Source organism: Helianthus annuus, chromosome 3 (assembly GCF_002127325.2).
Source record: "Helianthus annuus cultivar XRQ/B chromosome 3, HanXRQr2.0-SUNRISE, whole genome shotgun sequence".
NCBI classification, from domain to species: domain Eukaryota; kingdom Viridiplantae; phylum Streptophyta; class Magnoliopsida; order Asterales; family Asteraceae; genus Helianthus; species Helianthus annuus.
The window spans coordinates 109,868,169-109,884,223 of NC_035435.2; the positions used below are offsets into that span (position 1 = coordinate 109,868,169).

The 16,055-nt window shown below is 35.5% G+C and overlaps 2 protein-coding genes across 3 annotated transcripts; both read right to left on the reverse strand.

Moving 5' to 3' along the window:
• Positions 1-2,512: 2,512 nt before the first annotated feature.
• LOC110941512 (NADH dehydrogenase [ubiquinone] iron-sulfur protein 8, mitochondrial) lies at positions 2,513-7,964 on the reverse strand. Its single transcript, XM_022183153.2, has 8 exons — positions 7,789-7,964; positions 6,695-6,791; positions 4,527-4,580; positions 4,338-4,429; positions 4,124-4,237; positions 3,273-3,340; positions 3,067-3,178; positions 2,513-2,998 (listed from the first exon to the last, which is right to left on the reverse strand). Exons 1-8 carry the CDS (start codon positions 7,840-7,842, stop codon positions 2,903-2,905), a joined length of 687 nt encoding a protein of 228 aa, XP_022038845.1. The 5' UTR covers positions 7,843-7,964; the 3' UTR covers positions 2,513-2,902.
• A 1,684-nt stretch (positions 7,965-9,648) lies between these two features.
• Positions 9,649-11,903, reverse strand: LOC110939267 (RNA polymerase II C-terminal domain phosphatase-like 1). Of its 2 annotated transcripts, none has more exons than XM_022180997.2 (6): positions 11,678-11,903; positions 11,541-11,583; positions 10,570-10,656; positions 10,415-10,480; positions 10,067-10,140; positions 9,649-9,973 (listed from the first exon to the last, which is right to left on the reverse strand). In XM_022180997.2, exons 3-6 carry the CDS (start codon positions 10,633-10,635, stop codon positions 9,862-9,864), a joined length of 318 nt encoding a protein of 105 aa, XP_022036689.1. In that variant the 5' UTR covers positions 10,636-10,656; positions 11,541-11,583; positions 11,678-11,903; the 3' UTR covers positions 9,649-9,861. The 2 variants fall into 2 exon arrangements, with proteins under 2 accessions (XP_022036689.1, XP_035843828.1); XM_035987935.1 differs by having other exon boundaries at positions 10,916-11,583.
• Positions 11,904-16,055: the final 4,152 nt, after the last annotated feature.

The following is a 16,055-nucleotide window of genomic DNA, read 5'->3' on the forward strand; positions in this document are numbered from 1 at the left end:
TCATCAAAACTTCGTTGGCACTTATACGATCACGGCCGACCATCTTCTTCTTTGGGCGGGACGACTCGGCATCAAGCTCGTTATACACCGACACAAAAAAGTTTAGCGTGTCGTTGTCGGAAGACGACTCGGTATCGGTATCGCTAGACATTGGAAACGTCGAATCCGTAGGGAATTCCATTTGAGAAGATATAAAAATTGTGTGAAATGGGTTTAAAATGGTAAAAAGATAGAGTTTGGTGTGTGAAAAATGGTTTAAAATGTAGATATATATAGATAAATGGTTTAATTTTTTTTTTATTGATTTTACCGTTCATCAACGGTCATATACAAGTGCCCAACGTTCGAATTTTTGAAATGTTAACGCGTGATCTGTGTAACGCGTTGATGTTATCACGCGTGACCACATGACCGGCGGCGGAGTTCCGTTATGTTTCAACGCGTTATGGAATCCCATAACGCACCCGCCCCGTGTGGCCTAATGCATCATAACATGCTTGTGCAAATTCTTAGCTTTTGTTATTTAACGTAATTCATTTATTAAAAAAATATATGAGTACCATGTAAGAAACAAACCATTTACTTCTAAAAAATGTAAAACGCAATATCGTCCTTCTCACCGAAACTTCCGGCATTGGCTCCGACGGCGGCATTGGCTCCGACGGCGGCAGCGGCGACTTCGACTTTCTGAGATCGAAACTCAGTTGCTCCAGTTGAGTTAACTCGCCGGGATCGAAGATCGAAACCGAGATTGTATTCGAATGCGTACCAAATCTGTAACGGTTATTGCATAAAGGAGAATATTGAAGATAAAAGGAAGATAGTGGTGGTGGGGCCGTGGTGAGGAAGGGTGACGACGGTGGAATGGGGGCGGTGGGCGGTGGAATGGTGGTGGCATAGATTAGATGAATGGTGTTTAGGGAAAATGGGTTTCAGGGAAGTTGAGGTTTTTAGGGAAGATGAGTTTTAGATCTAGAAGATTAAGGATTGAGTAAACTCCTTTTTTTTTTTAATTGTACCACATATCTTGCTATCCTTTCTAGCTAAAATAAAGTGAAAAAAATTAAAGAGCAACTCCCTTAATAAAATAAATCATGTTGCTATAGTGCTATGTAAAAAATAACACTACTTTCACTTGATGTATATAACCCCATTTTTTACAAGAAACATGACTGGTCATCATTGTTTTATTAAAAATTTGAATAGCTAGTTATTAAATATTTCCAATCATATGTGTCTAGTTAGGTTTTTTTCAAATAAAAGTCTTTTTTTTTTTACTTAAATAAAATGACCTATTTGTTTCTTTGCTCTTTTAATAGTGTAATGTAAGAAATTGAATGTTACATAGATTTTTTTTTACAAGTTGGAGGAATTTGATTCCATTTCAGCACTCAGCAAAGTAAGCGAGGAACGTGTATCTCATGATGATTTTTTATGGTTGTGTGCTAAATTGTAATATCTAATACTAAAGAATCTCATTCTCCTCCGAATTTAGCTTCTTCTTCATAAATATTTAACGCTCCAATTTGGTAATATCAAAATAGCTAGAGAGAGATGTAATTAAAAATGTTGCTACAAAAAATTAAGTAGAGCATGAACTCGAGTGACGTATTTTAGTTAGTAAAGACTACCCTTTCAATATTAACAAGTACGGGCATTGACGTATTTTAGTTAGTAAAGATTACCCTTTCAATATTAACAAGTACGGGCATTGTAATCGTGTAAAGTAGATTGAGTAACATTTTCCGTTCAAGAAAAAATAAATATGAGCATTGCAACTTTTAGTGGATTCTAAAAAGTAGACGAGGCTCAAGTCCCAATCGAAAATCAACACAAATAGAAAAGTAGAAGAAAAAAATTAAAAATCGAATAACTCTCAATCTTATTAATCAGAAAATAACTCAAAATTGATTACTCTTCCCTTAACCTTACAGAACAATCAACTCAAATTGGAATGAGGATACCGATAAATATATTTATTGGTCTCATTATTCATTGAATCTGTTAATAATTATGTATATAAATATATAAAAGTATGTATGGCAGAGTAAAGTGTTGACCGGTCTAGGGTAGAACCCGACCAACCCCAAAACGAACTATAGATGGGATTCATAACCGAGAACCAAACATATGCAGCTCGGTTATAGTTTCAGTCTCCTTTGGCCTCGACCGTTTGGTTAGGGTATAAGACCAAGACCAAGACCAAAAAGGGTCATAATGTAAGAACCTATAACCAACCACAAGAAGTTCACAAGAAGTATGCAAAGTCACAAGTTGCATGCAATTAAATAAAAGACTTAAGATAACCATACCACTTCAACAAGCGAACCAACACTTGGATTGAATTCTGACCAACACATTTCAAGCAGCAATAGTAAGGTTTGTAAAACTTAATTAACATAACTGCTTCCTAGTTCCTACACCAGTTGAAGAAGATACAATCAGGGTTGTAGGATTTGTGCATGTTTCGGGTTTGAGATTTATGCATAACGTGAACAAATTGCTGCCGAGAAACTTGAAAGTAAAACATGAATAAAGAAGATGCAATAATCTTGAACATAATGTGCTCAGTTTATATTATGGAAGACATAAAGAACAACTTTTCAAGCAGTAGAAAACTCAAGTCACAATATCTGGAATTATCTTGAAAGCATCAATGGATCATCATACCTTCACAGTAACACGAAAAGAGAGCAGTGACGTCCGTATGATTGTATATCACATGGATCTTAAAAAAGCCACAGCAGTCTTTATTATCATCGACGATGAACAATTTAACATAGAAACTTCTAGAGCCTCAATGCATGTAGATCTTACAGGGCATGATCAAAACACATTGCAGAATCGCCTTCAGTTTATTTATTCTAATAACAACATTATGAAGGCAAACACTGTTTAACCGTTAACGATATAAGCTCTCTGATCTTAGATTCTCAGCTATCTCGGTTTCCCACCTGTCCCCATTTTCAAGCAATTTCTCCTTGTCATATAAAAGCTCCTGTAAAAATAATATACACATCAGATATTCATAATTGGTCAAAATGTATATAGAACATTAACAATCACCTCATGAGTCTCGGTAGCAAACTCAAAGTTGGGCCCTTCAACAATTGCATCAACCGGACACGCCTCTTGGCAAAATCCACAATAGATACACTTTGTCATGTCAATATCATACCTGTCAAATTCAACCAGTGTGTGTGAGTGTGAGTATGTGAGTGAGAGAGAGAGAGAGAGAGAGAGAGAGAGAGAGTAATCAACACTATTTTCACCTCGTTGTTCTACGGCTCCCATCTTCTCGTTCCTCAGCTTCAATAGTGATAGCTTGAGCTGGGCATATCTAATACACAACAAATTTTTGATACGATTATAAAAGCTAAATAGCTATATTGTTAATATAAAGAGTAAAGTACACGGATAGTCCCTGTGGTCTTTCAGAATTTTGGATTTGGTCCCTAAGCTTTCCAAAAGTACACGGATGGTCCCAGTGGTTTGCACTTTGTAACGCATTTAGTCCTCAACTTTTGCCAGAAGTACATAGATGGTCTCTGTGGTTTGCACTTTGTGACGCATTTAATCCCAAACTTCAACCTCCTGAAACCTTTAGATTTGTTGGCTGAGGACTAAATGCGTTTCAAAGTGCAAACCACAGGGACCATCCGTGTACTTTTGGAAAGTTAGGGACCAAATCTAAAACTTTGGAAAATCACTCGGACTATCCGTGTACTTTAACAGTAAATAAAGATGTTCTAGTTTCTTTTTCGAGTAAAGTACACAGATGGTTCCAAAATTTTGGATTTGGTCACTACCTTTTCAAAAGTACACGGATGGTCCCAATGGTTTGCACTTGGTAATGCATTTAGTCCCCCAACCAACAAATCTAAAGGTTTAGGCATGTCCAAGTTAGGGACTAAATGCGTTACAAAGTGCAAACCACAGGGACCATACATGTGACTTTTGGCAAAGTTGGGGACTAAATGCGTTACAAAGCGCAAACCAAAGGGACCATCCATGTACTTTTGAAAAGCTAGGAACCAAATCCAAAATTTTGGTAAACACAGGGAGCGTTCGTGTACCTTACTCTTTTTTTTTCTAAAGGCGAAAAAATGGAAGTAATACTTACAGCTTCACAAAGTTTGCAAGCAATACAACGCTCCTCTCCGGTTGGATAACGCCTGAGTGCATGTTCTCCTCGAAAACGAGGGCTCAAAGGACCCTTTTCAAATGGATAGTTAATCTGCATACATTAGCGGTACATTACATTACAGTATTTGGTATTTGGAAATTTGGATAACAACAAAGACATGGCAGTAAAGTAATTAATGTCAAATACTTACAGTAACTTTGGGCTCAAAGAAGTATTTGAGCGTTAGAGACAGACCTCGAACCAGTTCAGTCAGAAATAGTGTATTAATGCTCCGCTCAAAAACTGTACATGATCAACAAAATTAAAATGTGTGAATTCAAAAATATATAACATGGTAACAAGCTACAATGGTGACAAAAGTAAATTATTTTTGGAGTACCAGAACTCCAGTCTTTTGAGATCTCCTTTGCAAGCTTCTCTCTTTCTTCGTCGTCTGTGATTAGGCAGGGAAGAAAAGTCGAGTTAAGTCAAATGGCATCAATGTAAAAAAGTAGAGAGCATATGCCATCTGGGAGATGTAACTACAAGGTTGTGTGGTGATAAATTTCTCGACACACGAGACAAGACTTAAAACAAATAATAACTCGATTGTATATTGATAGAAACTTGAAATTGAAAGATGAAATTGATAGAATAATCCAATTAGAGAAGGATTAGATCTCCGATTACAAAGGTATAAAAACCCTAGTTTTTTTAAATATGAATCGACGTCTCTAGCCTAAATCTCTAAGGACTTGCATAAACGAAAGGTAAAATAGTCCCATGATTTACTCTCTCTATTTCTGGCAACTGATTAATTGAGGCGACCATATTTTTGGTAACTGAATAATTGAGGTTGACCCGAGTGGACCCATAATTCAAAATATGAATCTGCTCCATAACTGTATCAGGTTTGACCCGTTTAGTTCTGCGGGTTAAACAGGATTGTATCATATATTTCGTCACATATGACAGGGTGTTCAAGTTTTGACAGTTTTAGGTCAAACTATGAGCCAGACCATTAGCAACAGATTTTTGCCATTGTAAACCAAAACCATACTGTTGAAAATTAAAACCAAAGCAAACCTAACTGTTACTAACTTTTGGCTCCGATTTGGTTTCGCAGTTCGGGGCTTCGGGCTTATATAACGAAAAATAATAAAAAAATACGATCAAAAAGAGAAGCGATAAGTTCCAGCAGTTAAAACCTCTTCGCATGTTGTATTCTTGTGCATGGCCCAATCATGTGTATAGACCAACTTAGAAGTTAGAATAATTAAAATCTTAAGTAAAATATAGAAGGTTACATAGCCCAAGACCCTACAGTCCAATTCGTTGTGTCCTGACTGGTTTAGAGTGTAAACCATAAACCAAACAATTTGGTATAATTTAAAAATTCCTAAACTAACTGACCGGAAGAAACTTAGAAAAACCCAAGCGCGAAACCAAACCAGTGACCGACTGGGCAGTTTCACAGTTTCAAACCGAACCATGAACACCCCTAAATGAGTAAATGACCAATGAAAAGATTCTCTCAAAAAGCATGTATATTTTGCATGGATAGCGTTAACGTGTGAAGGTGAAGAGGAAGTGTTTGGGGTTTGAAAGTATGAGTGGTCAGCAGTCAAACGTCAAAATAATATATTTATTTGTTTACAACGTTCTATCACTCTCATTTGCACCATGCTATAACTATAAGCAGAAAGTTAACACTTTTGCTGATGGAGCCATCTTTTTCCTGGTAGTTTTAAAGAGAAAACTACTTTCTTTTCGAATTTCAACTTCAAGTGCCTTGAAACTTGTACATTTAACTTCCACATGAACCCAAGGTTGTGTTTAAGTTCAATGTTGAACCTATTTCTGACATTTACTTGCCTTTAACAATGTCAATGACTTTTGAAAAATGTTAATAGTATGCTAATGAGTGCTGAGGTAACAAGATACTTTATTTGTAGTTCTGAATTCTGATACTATACCTATTTTAGTTCAGAGGTTATTACAGAGAATCACAATCACATGAAGCTTCTTGACAATGTTTATATAGCTTGTCTTTCTAAAAACCACGTTTGTTTTAACGTTTTCATATCTTCTAAAAAGGGCAACCAGACCTTTGGTTGTATATATTAATATAACCAACATCAACTCAGAAACTACACTACTTAACCATAGTGTGCTGAGTTCTTGACTTCTCATTACATAATCTAGTAGGTTCGCACATGTAGAATAAACAATAAAAGAATACCCAATAGATAATCTCTTCATTCCAGTATAAACAAGACCCTCATTCCTTAAACAATGTCACTAGATAAGTATAAGGTTGACAACTTCTAGAAATGAGAGAGTGCATCTTATTGTGTGAAACTGACACATAAATCTCTGTACATACACATAAAAACATAGAGAGGCATGTGTATTAAGTGTCTTAATTCAATAAATTCTTTATTCTTCACAAATTTTAGTCCTAAAAGCAACTTAGAGCAAGCATCGCTTTCCTTTTTGTTTGTAAAATACCAATTTACGCAACGTTTCTTATAAGATAAAAAAGAAACTTAACAGCCAGACTCATACCTTTATCAGTAGAAAAGGAGTGTTTGGTTGCAAACGAGCGTGCACCAGATACCATCTCACGAATATTAGAGCCCTGCAACGCTTGTCCTGACACAGCCTGTTAATAAAGACAGGATAACCTAAATCATCATCATGGCACTAACTGAGCAAAAACTATCCACTTCATGCTTTAGATCTTTCACGCTTTCTCTATCATTCAAAATAGGACTTCGTGGAGGTGTAGGATTAGAGTTAAGGACTTCTAGAGGAGATTGCAGTAAGGTCTTAGGTGTATTTTAGGGGCGTAGGTTTTTTTTATTCTTTAAGTGACTTTACGGTGATTGCCTTCTTGTGTGTTTATGCCCAAATGATGTTGTATGCTATTATACATGATTTACATTATATTGTGTCACTCTGATCACTTTCTTGGTATTGGTGACTTCTTTTTTCTATATTCTTTGACTTGGTGCGTTGGTATGCTGTTCGTTTTGGAGCCGAGGGTCTCTCTGGAAGCAGCCTCTCTATCCCTAGGGATAGAGGCAAGGTATGTCTACATCCCACCCTCCCCAGACCCTATAAGTAATAGCTTTGCTATTTGTGGGATTTACTGGTATGGTTGTTGTTGTCTATCATTCAAAACCTTGTAACTGATTTTTCGCTCCGACATTAAAACGAACAAACAAAATACAATCAAGGAACCTAAACCTAATAGATTTCAAAACTCAAAACACAAGACCAATATAGCTCAAGTCACAAACTCAACATCCCTAATTCCATTACCACATAACATTCTACTTATAACTGGTTAACTTTAACCGACATCAGAATACAAATTGAGCATCTATAAATTTTAAAATCAAACTATACTTTAAAATTACAAATACAAATTATCAAATGTATCAGTCCTAAAATAAATCATTTCAAACCCTAACTAATCTGAAAATCTATCTACAACCGTTGGATATATCCAAGCCCTAACAAATGAATACAAACTTCGAACAGGCATATGTAACGAGTTCAAATCAAAAGCCTAACTAATTCAATTCGTATGATCTTAAGCGTGACCTAACAGATATTTAGAGCGTGTGTGAGTGAAAAAAGACGGTGGATCTTACGAGCTGACGGTAGCGAAGAGCAGAGATGGACTTGCGAGCTAATATGGCGGCCATTTGTGGAGGTGAACGTTAATGGAGGTCGTCGCCTCAGTTCGTTATGAACAAGCCCTTTTTATTTAGTTGATACGAACCGGCTGTGTTGTTACACGTATACAACTTACGAACCGGCTATGTTCTTCCACGTATAGTATAGGACGACAATGCGAACCGGGCGTATTTTCTTCAAGTCATCAAGATTCAAGGGCTATCAATCTATTATCCTTTTTATATTACTAGTGGGAGACCCGCGCGTTGCGGCGGAGTCGATAATACCGGACATGAATATACGACCAAGTTAGGACGTCAGATCGCTTACAAAAATGAACTTCCGCTTTTATTTCATTCACGGACATAAATGAACTTCCGCTTCTTTTTCCTAAACAGCCAAGGACATCAGGTCGCTTACAAAATAAAAAAGAACGAAAATAAGTAATCACATCATATAAAAGACAACACCATTAGCATCCATAAACGATCAGCTAGAGGAAAATGCACATCAAGAATAGTATGTTCCAGATAATCAGTTGATCGCGCATTCTTAAAAAACGGGTGTTTCAAAAGCTTTTCTGATGAGGGACGTTTCTTTGGGTCTTTCACTAAGTAAGCAACAACTATTTCTTTAAAAGACTGCAAAGCTGCAACAGGTTAGAAATTGAAAAGGCATTACAAGTGGCTGTTGAATCACATGCTATAACTCTTGGTCCAGTTTGGGTCACTTTCGAGAATCTTCATCGTAAGAAGAGACGGACGTTATTAGGCAAACTTGAATCTCATTTTGTTGCTAGTCCCCATGGCGATGATCACATGTCTTTTGTTAACTGTTTCTATCGACAACTTTTGTTCTTCCTTTGAAAAAGGTGGAGCGTGCGCTAGTTGTGAGGACACTTGAAACTCGTCAAGCATACCTAATTTTAGTGATAACAAGGGGGTCTTGGAAGTACTCTCTGCCGGTGCAAAATGTACTTCTTTTGCTATATGCTTGAAGAGCTCTCACATGGGAGAGCGTGACTACGTGTTTGAGTTTTTTTTGGCCCCTAAGTCCTAACCCCTTGCCCTTGATGGAGGCTTTGATACTGACACTAAGGGAGTATTTGCCAAATTATGTCATTTTACATTTTTTTTCAGAATACACATAAATGAATCCAAACTGATACTTGGGTGGGCTCTAAAATTATATTGATAGTTAGACGAGCCTAATCAAAACTTTAGAATATGTGGGTGGCATGTGTATTCGTCATTATGGGGTGTTTGGTTTCAGGGTCAGGATTTGAGGTTATGAGCTTGATAGTGTTATGTATGGTTTGATACTAATCAAAACTTGAAGGGTTGGGTTTAGAGACTCATACCCATTTCCATCCCATTATGCCATCAAACCCATACATATGTGAACCAAGTCATGATCCTGTATATAAAAAAATAAAAAATTATCACGAAGAATTACTGATATCAAGAAACAACACATATGAAACAGCAGGTCTTCCGTTCTGAATGTAAACTATGACTCAGAATATGTTGATAGCAGTTGCTGCTAATGGCTCGAGATTGTATCTGTTCATTATTGAAATGAAAACCCGGTTATACCCAATTGGTCTGTCAAAGATCAGGATATAAAGGATAGAAATTTTCAACTAATTTAATATGAGTCAGTTCAGGTTATGTTTATTCTCTAACGGGTCAAGCAACTCAAATATAAAAAAGAAAGTTGGGCTGAAAGAAAATGGTCAAATGGGTTGAAATTCACCAAAATTTTAATGCATTAGAATATAATAAATCACTTTATTTTATTAAGAATAATATATACTTATTGAAACCATACACTTCTTATAATCATATTTGACACACCGGCTAAAAGTGCTTTGGGTCAACCTAGCCCAACGCGCTGATAAAGTGTAAAACCTTCTATACAAATTAACTATGTTACGACCGAAAAAAACGTCCCTTTAGACATATCACACTCTAAGCTATAGGCTATAAGTAAGTCAAAACGTCCCAAGGTACGGTTGGAAATTTGTAGCAAGAAGATTTGCAAGTTTGTCAAGGAACGAGAGAGGCGTTGTGCTTGGGGTATCTTGCTGATGCTGCCATTCTTTGCATAACTCTAGGGTCCTCTGGTCGAAACCGTTTCGTTGGCATTCCTTGAAATGATCTGATTCAAATAAACAAATAAATCTGTTAATATGATTCTTCAAGATGCCAACCTTTTCAAATATTTTGGGTTTACATTTCTATAAGAACAGACCTAGAAGAAAGTTGATGTTTTTGAGGGAATTGGCCAATCTTTGCTTTCAGATTTTGAAAAGCAGCTTCTGCAGCCTGAAGAGTAAAGTAAAAACATTAAATTTGCATATTCCAAAAATGAAAAAAAAATACTAATAATAAAGGGTAAATGTCCGGTTTTATTAAACAGCTTGTTCCAAGTTCTATAGCGGACCGAACCATCTGGATCTCAAACCGGCAGACTTGCTTCGGTTTGGTTAGTACAGTCGGTTTAACAGTTTACAAACACCCCTAGGATTAATTGAATAAGACCTCCTAAACCATTTAAGCCAAAACAACATTATTATGATAATATAGTACAGATATGTACCTGCATCTTAGCTTCATCCCATGTCATCCCAAGTCCCTTACCCCACACATCCCCATCTATTTCAACCTAAAAACATGACAAAAAGACATAAGCATTGCAAATGAGAAAGGAAAAAAAACATAAGTGACCATATAAACAATATATCAAATAAGTACCTGTGTATATAGTTCATTGTTCACACCCATACCAGTTGAAACTTTAGGCTGAGGTTGAAGAGTCATGCGCAAACCCTCAATTGTGCACTGAAAATATAAAATATGATCAATCAATAACCGAATACCCTTTACAATTGTGGACAATAGAATTATAGAACACTGTGACTGATATTTTTCAAGGTATATAACTTTAATAGTCAAATTTAGCACACCCTATCTACAAAAAAAAAATGTTTTGGGCCAACCCAACCTGTTCAACCTATATGAAAGAATTACTCATTTTGATCCCCTGCCCAACCCATCCATATTGTCACCTCTAGTAAAAAGAAAGAAAATTGAAGTTTACCATTCAGAGAGCCTCTTGGCATCAGGGATAGGATGCTGCCATGATGCTATCTAGACATCACAATTGCCATGATCTACTTCTAGAAACAAATTGGAAATTTTAACATATAGACAACTTTTTAAAGAACAAATTAATTGTGACGTATCCCTCCTGTCAATACCAAGAAGAGCATCAAAGAGCTAACTGCATATTAGCATATTAAGGTAAAAAAAGTATTTTGAGCAACTGAGCTACAAATGACCATCAAAACTCATAAATTCAGATTATCAAATGGAATAAATTCAAACTCAAAATAATCTTTAATAATTAGCATGAAATAGAAACATATTAGCACACGCATAGGGTAACCAAATTTCTTTAGGCTATAGAAAACCACAGAGAAACCATCCACCAGAAAGGAAAACCCGCTATAAACAACAATCTGTACGTCTGATTGTAATTGAATATTGGTAATCCAACAAACCCTAACCCCTAATTCTCCCTTTTGAAACAGTAAAACACACAAATTTTCCAATAAAAGAATGAAATTAAGAGAGATTCTATTTGGAAACTTCATGAAATTAGAAAATCAATTAACCCTGACCTCCAATTCTATCTTTCAACATGAAAATTAACAATATCTCACCTTGAAAATTCAAAAAGACACCAGCTCCGGCAAGTCAGAGAATCTGCAACAACAAAAAGAAAATGAAAAAAAAATTGTATTTCAATCATTGACTACAAAATAAACATCAGAACTAAAAAAGGAAAAAAAATCTAAACCTGAGGAAGTGGATTCAAAGACAATATCAAGCATCAACCGACATGAAGAAATTCTAACAGGAAAATCGGTGGATGAGGAACCGATTCAAGGCTTGAGAGCTCAACCGATTTCGAATAAGTGATTTTTATTGCCCCTCTCTCCCTTTATAATACTTTTGTTTGGGAATATAATGGGAAGATGAATGAAGAGTAGATAACGATCAGGTTTCATTCATCAAACCTAATTAATATCAATAATCTAATAATTGCATCCACCGTTTCATTCTCCTCTTCAATTGGTCGGATGTTTGAGGTTTCTTGTAAATGTTGCTTCAAAACTTGTATTTCCGGTAAAATTACAATCTATAAGGGTAGAAAAGGAAGAAAAATGTAAAACTATAGAAATTTGTTCTAACTTTTGGTATGCCATCTTAAAAAGTTGAGGTTAAATTACTATTTTAGACATGGGAAATGCTTATATATAGTATATAGATTATTATTATTATTATTATTATTATTATTATTATTATTATTATTATTCTTATTATTATTATTATTATTATTATTATTATTATTCACATAACTAACTTGAATTTGTCACAAAAAAAAACGGCTCATTTTAATTAGTAACACTGAAAATACCATAATAGCCGTTTATTACAAAGGTTGAATATTGAAAAACATGTAATACACAAATTTATATATATTATTAATATTAATGAAATTACGTATTACGTTACATATAACAGTGTATAACAAAAAGAATAATCTTTTATCATTGTGTATCTTTTAAATATAACTTTTATTTAAAATAAATCTCTAATTCATTATTAAAGTTGTTCTTTTTCTCTTTATTGATAAAAAGCCAATTTTATTGGTATGACATAAATTATATTTATTATTCTTACCAATAGTTGTTATGAGGATTTAATTAATAAATAGTTATTGTAAAGTTATGATATAAGTTAAAGGTTTGTATATGATAAATAAAATAATTTCATTATTAAAGGTTAATTGATATGTCACAAATGGGTATACATTGAAATTTATATATTTCTTAGCTCTATTAAATTGAAAACACATTTATTAATCATAAATCGGTGTAGCTACAAACCTTAATATTATCTCCTCTATAAAACTTCAAAATGTTAAGTTCTATCCGTCTATAATTTTAAAACATGGTTCAATAAAATTTTTAGTCTTTTTGCGAGATAGTCATCTAGTTAGTTGCTCTTTTTTAGCTTATATTTGTATGTTAGAAAAACTCATATATCCATTTTATATATAATCTCAGATATGGATGACAACTTTTTTGTAATTTAAACTATTTTATTTTAAGAAGTACTAAAATTATAGATCATTTATGTATATTTTTTTAATCATAAATTAGAATTAGATATTAATTATTATATATTATTAATGAATTAAAGATGAAAATGTCATGTGGCATTAATTAGAAATAGGTTAGAGAAGAGAATGTCATGCGGAATTAGATGTAATCTTTTATTATTATTATTATTGTTGTTGTTGTTGTTGTTGTTGTTGTTGTTGTTGTTGGTGGTGGTGGTGGTGGATTTCGGGTTTCATATTAAGTTATTCAATCTGTACAGGACCCATAATTAAATTTGTGTAAAAAACATCGATCATGACTCGTACGCACATAAAATCATGTAACCCCAACATGACCAATTTAAAAATGTATACCGACTTATTTGTAAATACAAGGAGAATATGAATAAGGCGAGAGAGAAGAGTAACAACACTCAAAAACACATTACAAGAAACCCTAGTTGAGACCCAAAACAAGTACGACGCGAACCGAAACGAAAAATCAGGATTAGGGTTTGGGGGGGGTCATGGGGGGTACCCCTAAACCTTCCGTGACACGCGAAAGGTACCTATACGTGTCAAAACCAGACGTCATCGACACCACAGGGCTAGAAACACAACAAGGCAGGCCTAGGAAAATAGACCTCCCAGGCGATACGCGGAAGGATCCTTGGATCCTGTCGCGACACGCGGGAGAGTCCAATTTTGGGTATAAATAGCCTGGCCTGGGACTTGAATTCCTGCACCATTTCGATCGAATTTCGAAATTTCCATCTCTCTGAATCTCCGTTTCTTTCAAGTAGTACACCTTAATTCGCGAAGCTCTGCCTCATTGTAAGTATTATAACCCTCGGTTACGTATTAGTTACTCTGCCCGATTGATCTAGAGCTCCGTAATGCATGTCAAGGCTCTGCCTGACTCAGTCGTTGGAGTTCTGTCTCGGGGGTATAGCTAATGTAAATTGGGTTATCTTACTAACACGTGTGCATTGTTTATTTTAATAGATTATAACCAGGAAGTCACCAGCAGTAGTATTATCTAAAATAGCAAAGTGAGTCATTCCCCTTTTTGTAAATTGTTTTACTAAAACCTCAATTATTTTAAATTACATTTAACAGTGATTGAATATTTGTGATTCTACAATTACTGTCGGTATGTTAGGGTTTTGTATACATTACTTGTTACTACACTGTGAGTAGTAGCATGACCACAAGTCAGGATTGACAGTACCGTGGGTGGTAATTGGGTAGATGTAAACAAATGTAATTGCGGATGCCCTCAATGCTGTAAAGTGATAAAAATTGTTTTGCTTAAACTGGGATTCACTCGCCAATATTTCTTGCTGATAAAACTTTTTAAAACGCATTTCAGGTAACAAAATGTGAAAGCCAAATAGAAGCCAGTTGGAGAGCACTGAAGGCTTGGAAAAGTGGCTATAAAAGTTACCTAAACAAGAAAGAAGTTTTTTTTTCAATAAACTAGGGTTTATCCCTATAAACAGATTATAATGGAAACTTGGGTTTTTCCCATGTATTTATTTATTATAAAAGTGTGGTGTTTTACTCTGATAAACTATTTCCTAACTACGGTCCTGATGTTAATTTCCACTGCCAAATTAATAAACACCGATACCACCAGCTCTGAGGCTCGCGGCGCCCGCTCCCGGGGATAGGGGTCGGGGGCTGCGACAAAAGGTGGTATCAGAGCTACAGTCACTGATTTAAGCCATGGAAGTGTTCTTCTGACACCAAAATTTTATCAGTTGTGTTAGGAAATAATCTATGTGATTAGATGTATATCTGTATATTATTGTTTTGTGTTATTTGACAATTTGTTAGTTTACAGTATGAGTGAGCAAGGTACCTCTGACGCCTATCGTCACCTAGCTAGTTCTCCCAAAAGTGAAGGAACTTCATCACGGCCTACTCCTTTGGGGTATTCTGCTGACACTGAAGAAGGGATCTTCATATTTAAGGCGCAATCCGAGGAACCATTCCCTTCGAAAAAGAGAGGATGGTTCAGTCGGGGAGCACATGAGAGAAGGAAACGAATGAGAAAATTGCAACAACAAAGGGCATTAGCAGTTGCCAATAGAGAAATGAACGCCCAGACCCAAGACGATTAGCAAACTTTCACATACTAGCCACCACTGCAGCAGATCCAAACCTAGACCAAATAATTGCACCACAACCATTGCCACTATTCCCCACCCAACCAATGGAGATATAACCTAACCAAGGAGATCAGATTCCCATACCAGCATTTGACCCAAATGAGATACCTAGAATCCCAGCGCCTAACCCTCTAATGTATGATCCATGGGAGGATGACCATAGGGATTACCAGGAACTCTATCCACAAGGAGAACCAATACCAAACCCCATAGCACAATATACCAACCTTAACCCTCTAGATCTGTATTCGAATGCCGATCAGTATGTTCAGGAGATATTAAACAACCCATACCCATACGGAGAACCTATACCTCAGTACCCTAACCTAGTACCCGCACCACTACCGTCCATGAGTAAGGAGAATGTGCAGGAACTCCGTACGTTTGGTGAGGAGTTAGTAGAAGGAGGAGAGAGAATAAAAAAGATAGGAGAAAAGCTCGTGTGGAAATACGACGAGCGGGAATGCAATATTGGATGAACAACCCCTAGTAGTAATAATAATAATAATAATAATATATAGATATATATATATATAAATGCATACAGTTTGAAAAAAAAATTCATCAAATCAACTAAAATAGATAACCTAATACCTATTGATGCATAACTAGTAGTGTGTTTCAATTCCAGTTGTAGCTTGTATTTGATATATATATATATATATGTATATGTATATATATATAGGCTAATTATAATGAGAAAACCCACTCTAGATGAGAAAACCCAAGAAACCCACATGTGTGGCTAGGATTCAGCCACATCACATGTGCATAAATATGAAGAGAGGGGTATTTACGTCAATTTACACATGGCTAGAAGATGTAACTAGTCTTCCTTTTTAGAGAATGCTGACAACTTCTCTCTCTCTAGAATTTATAAGAGCAACACTTATTAA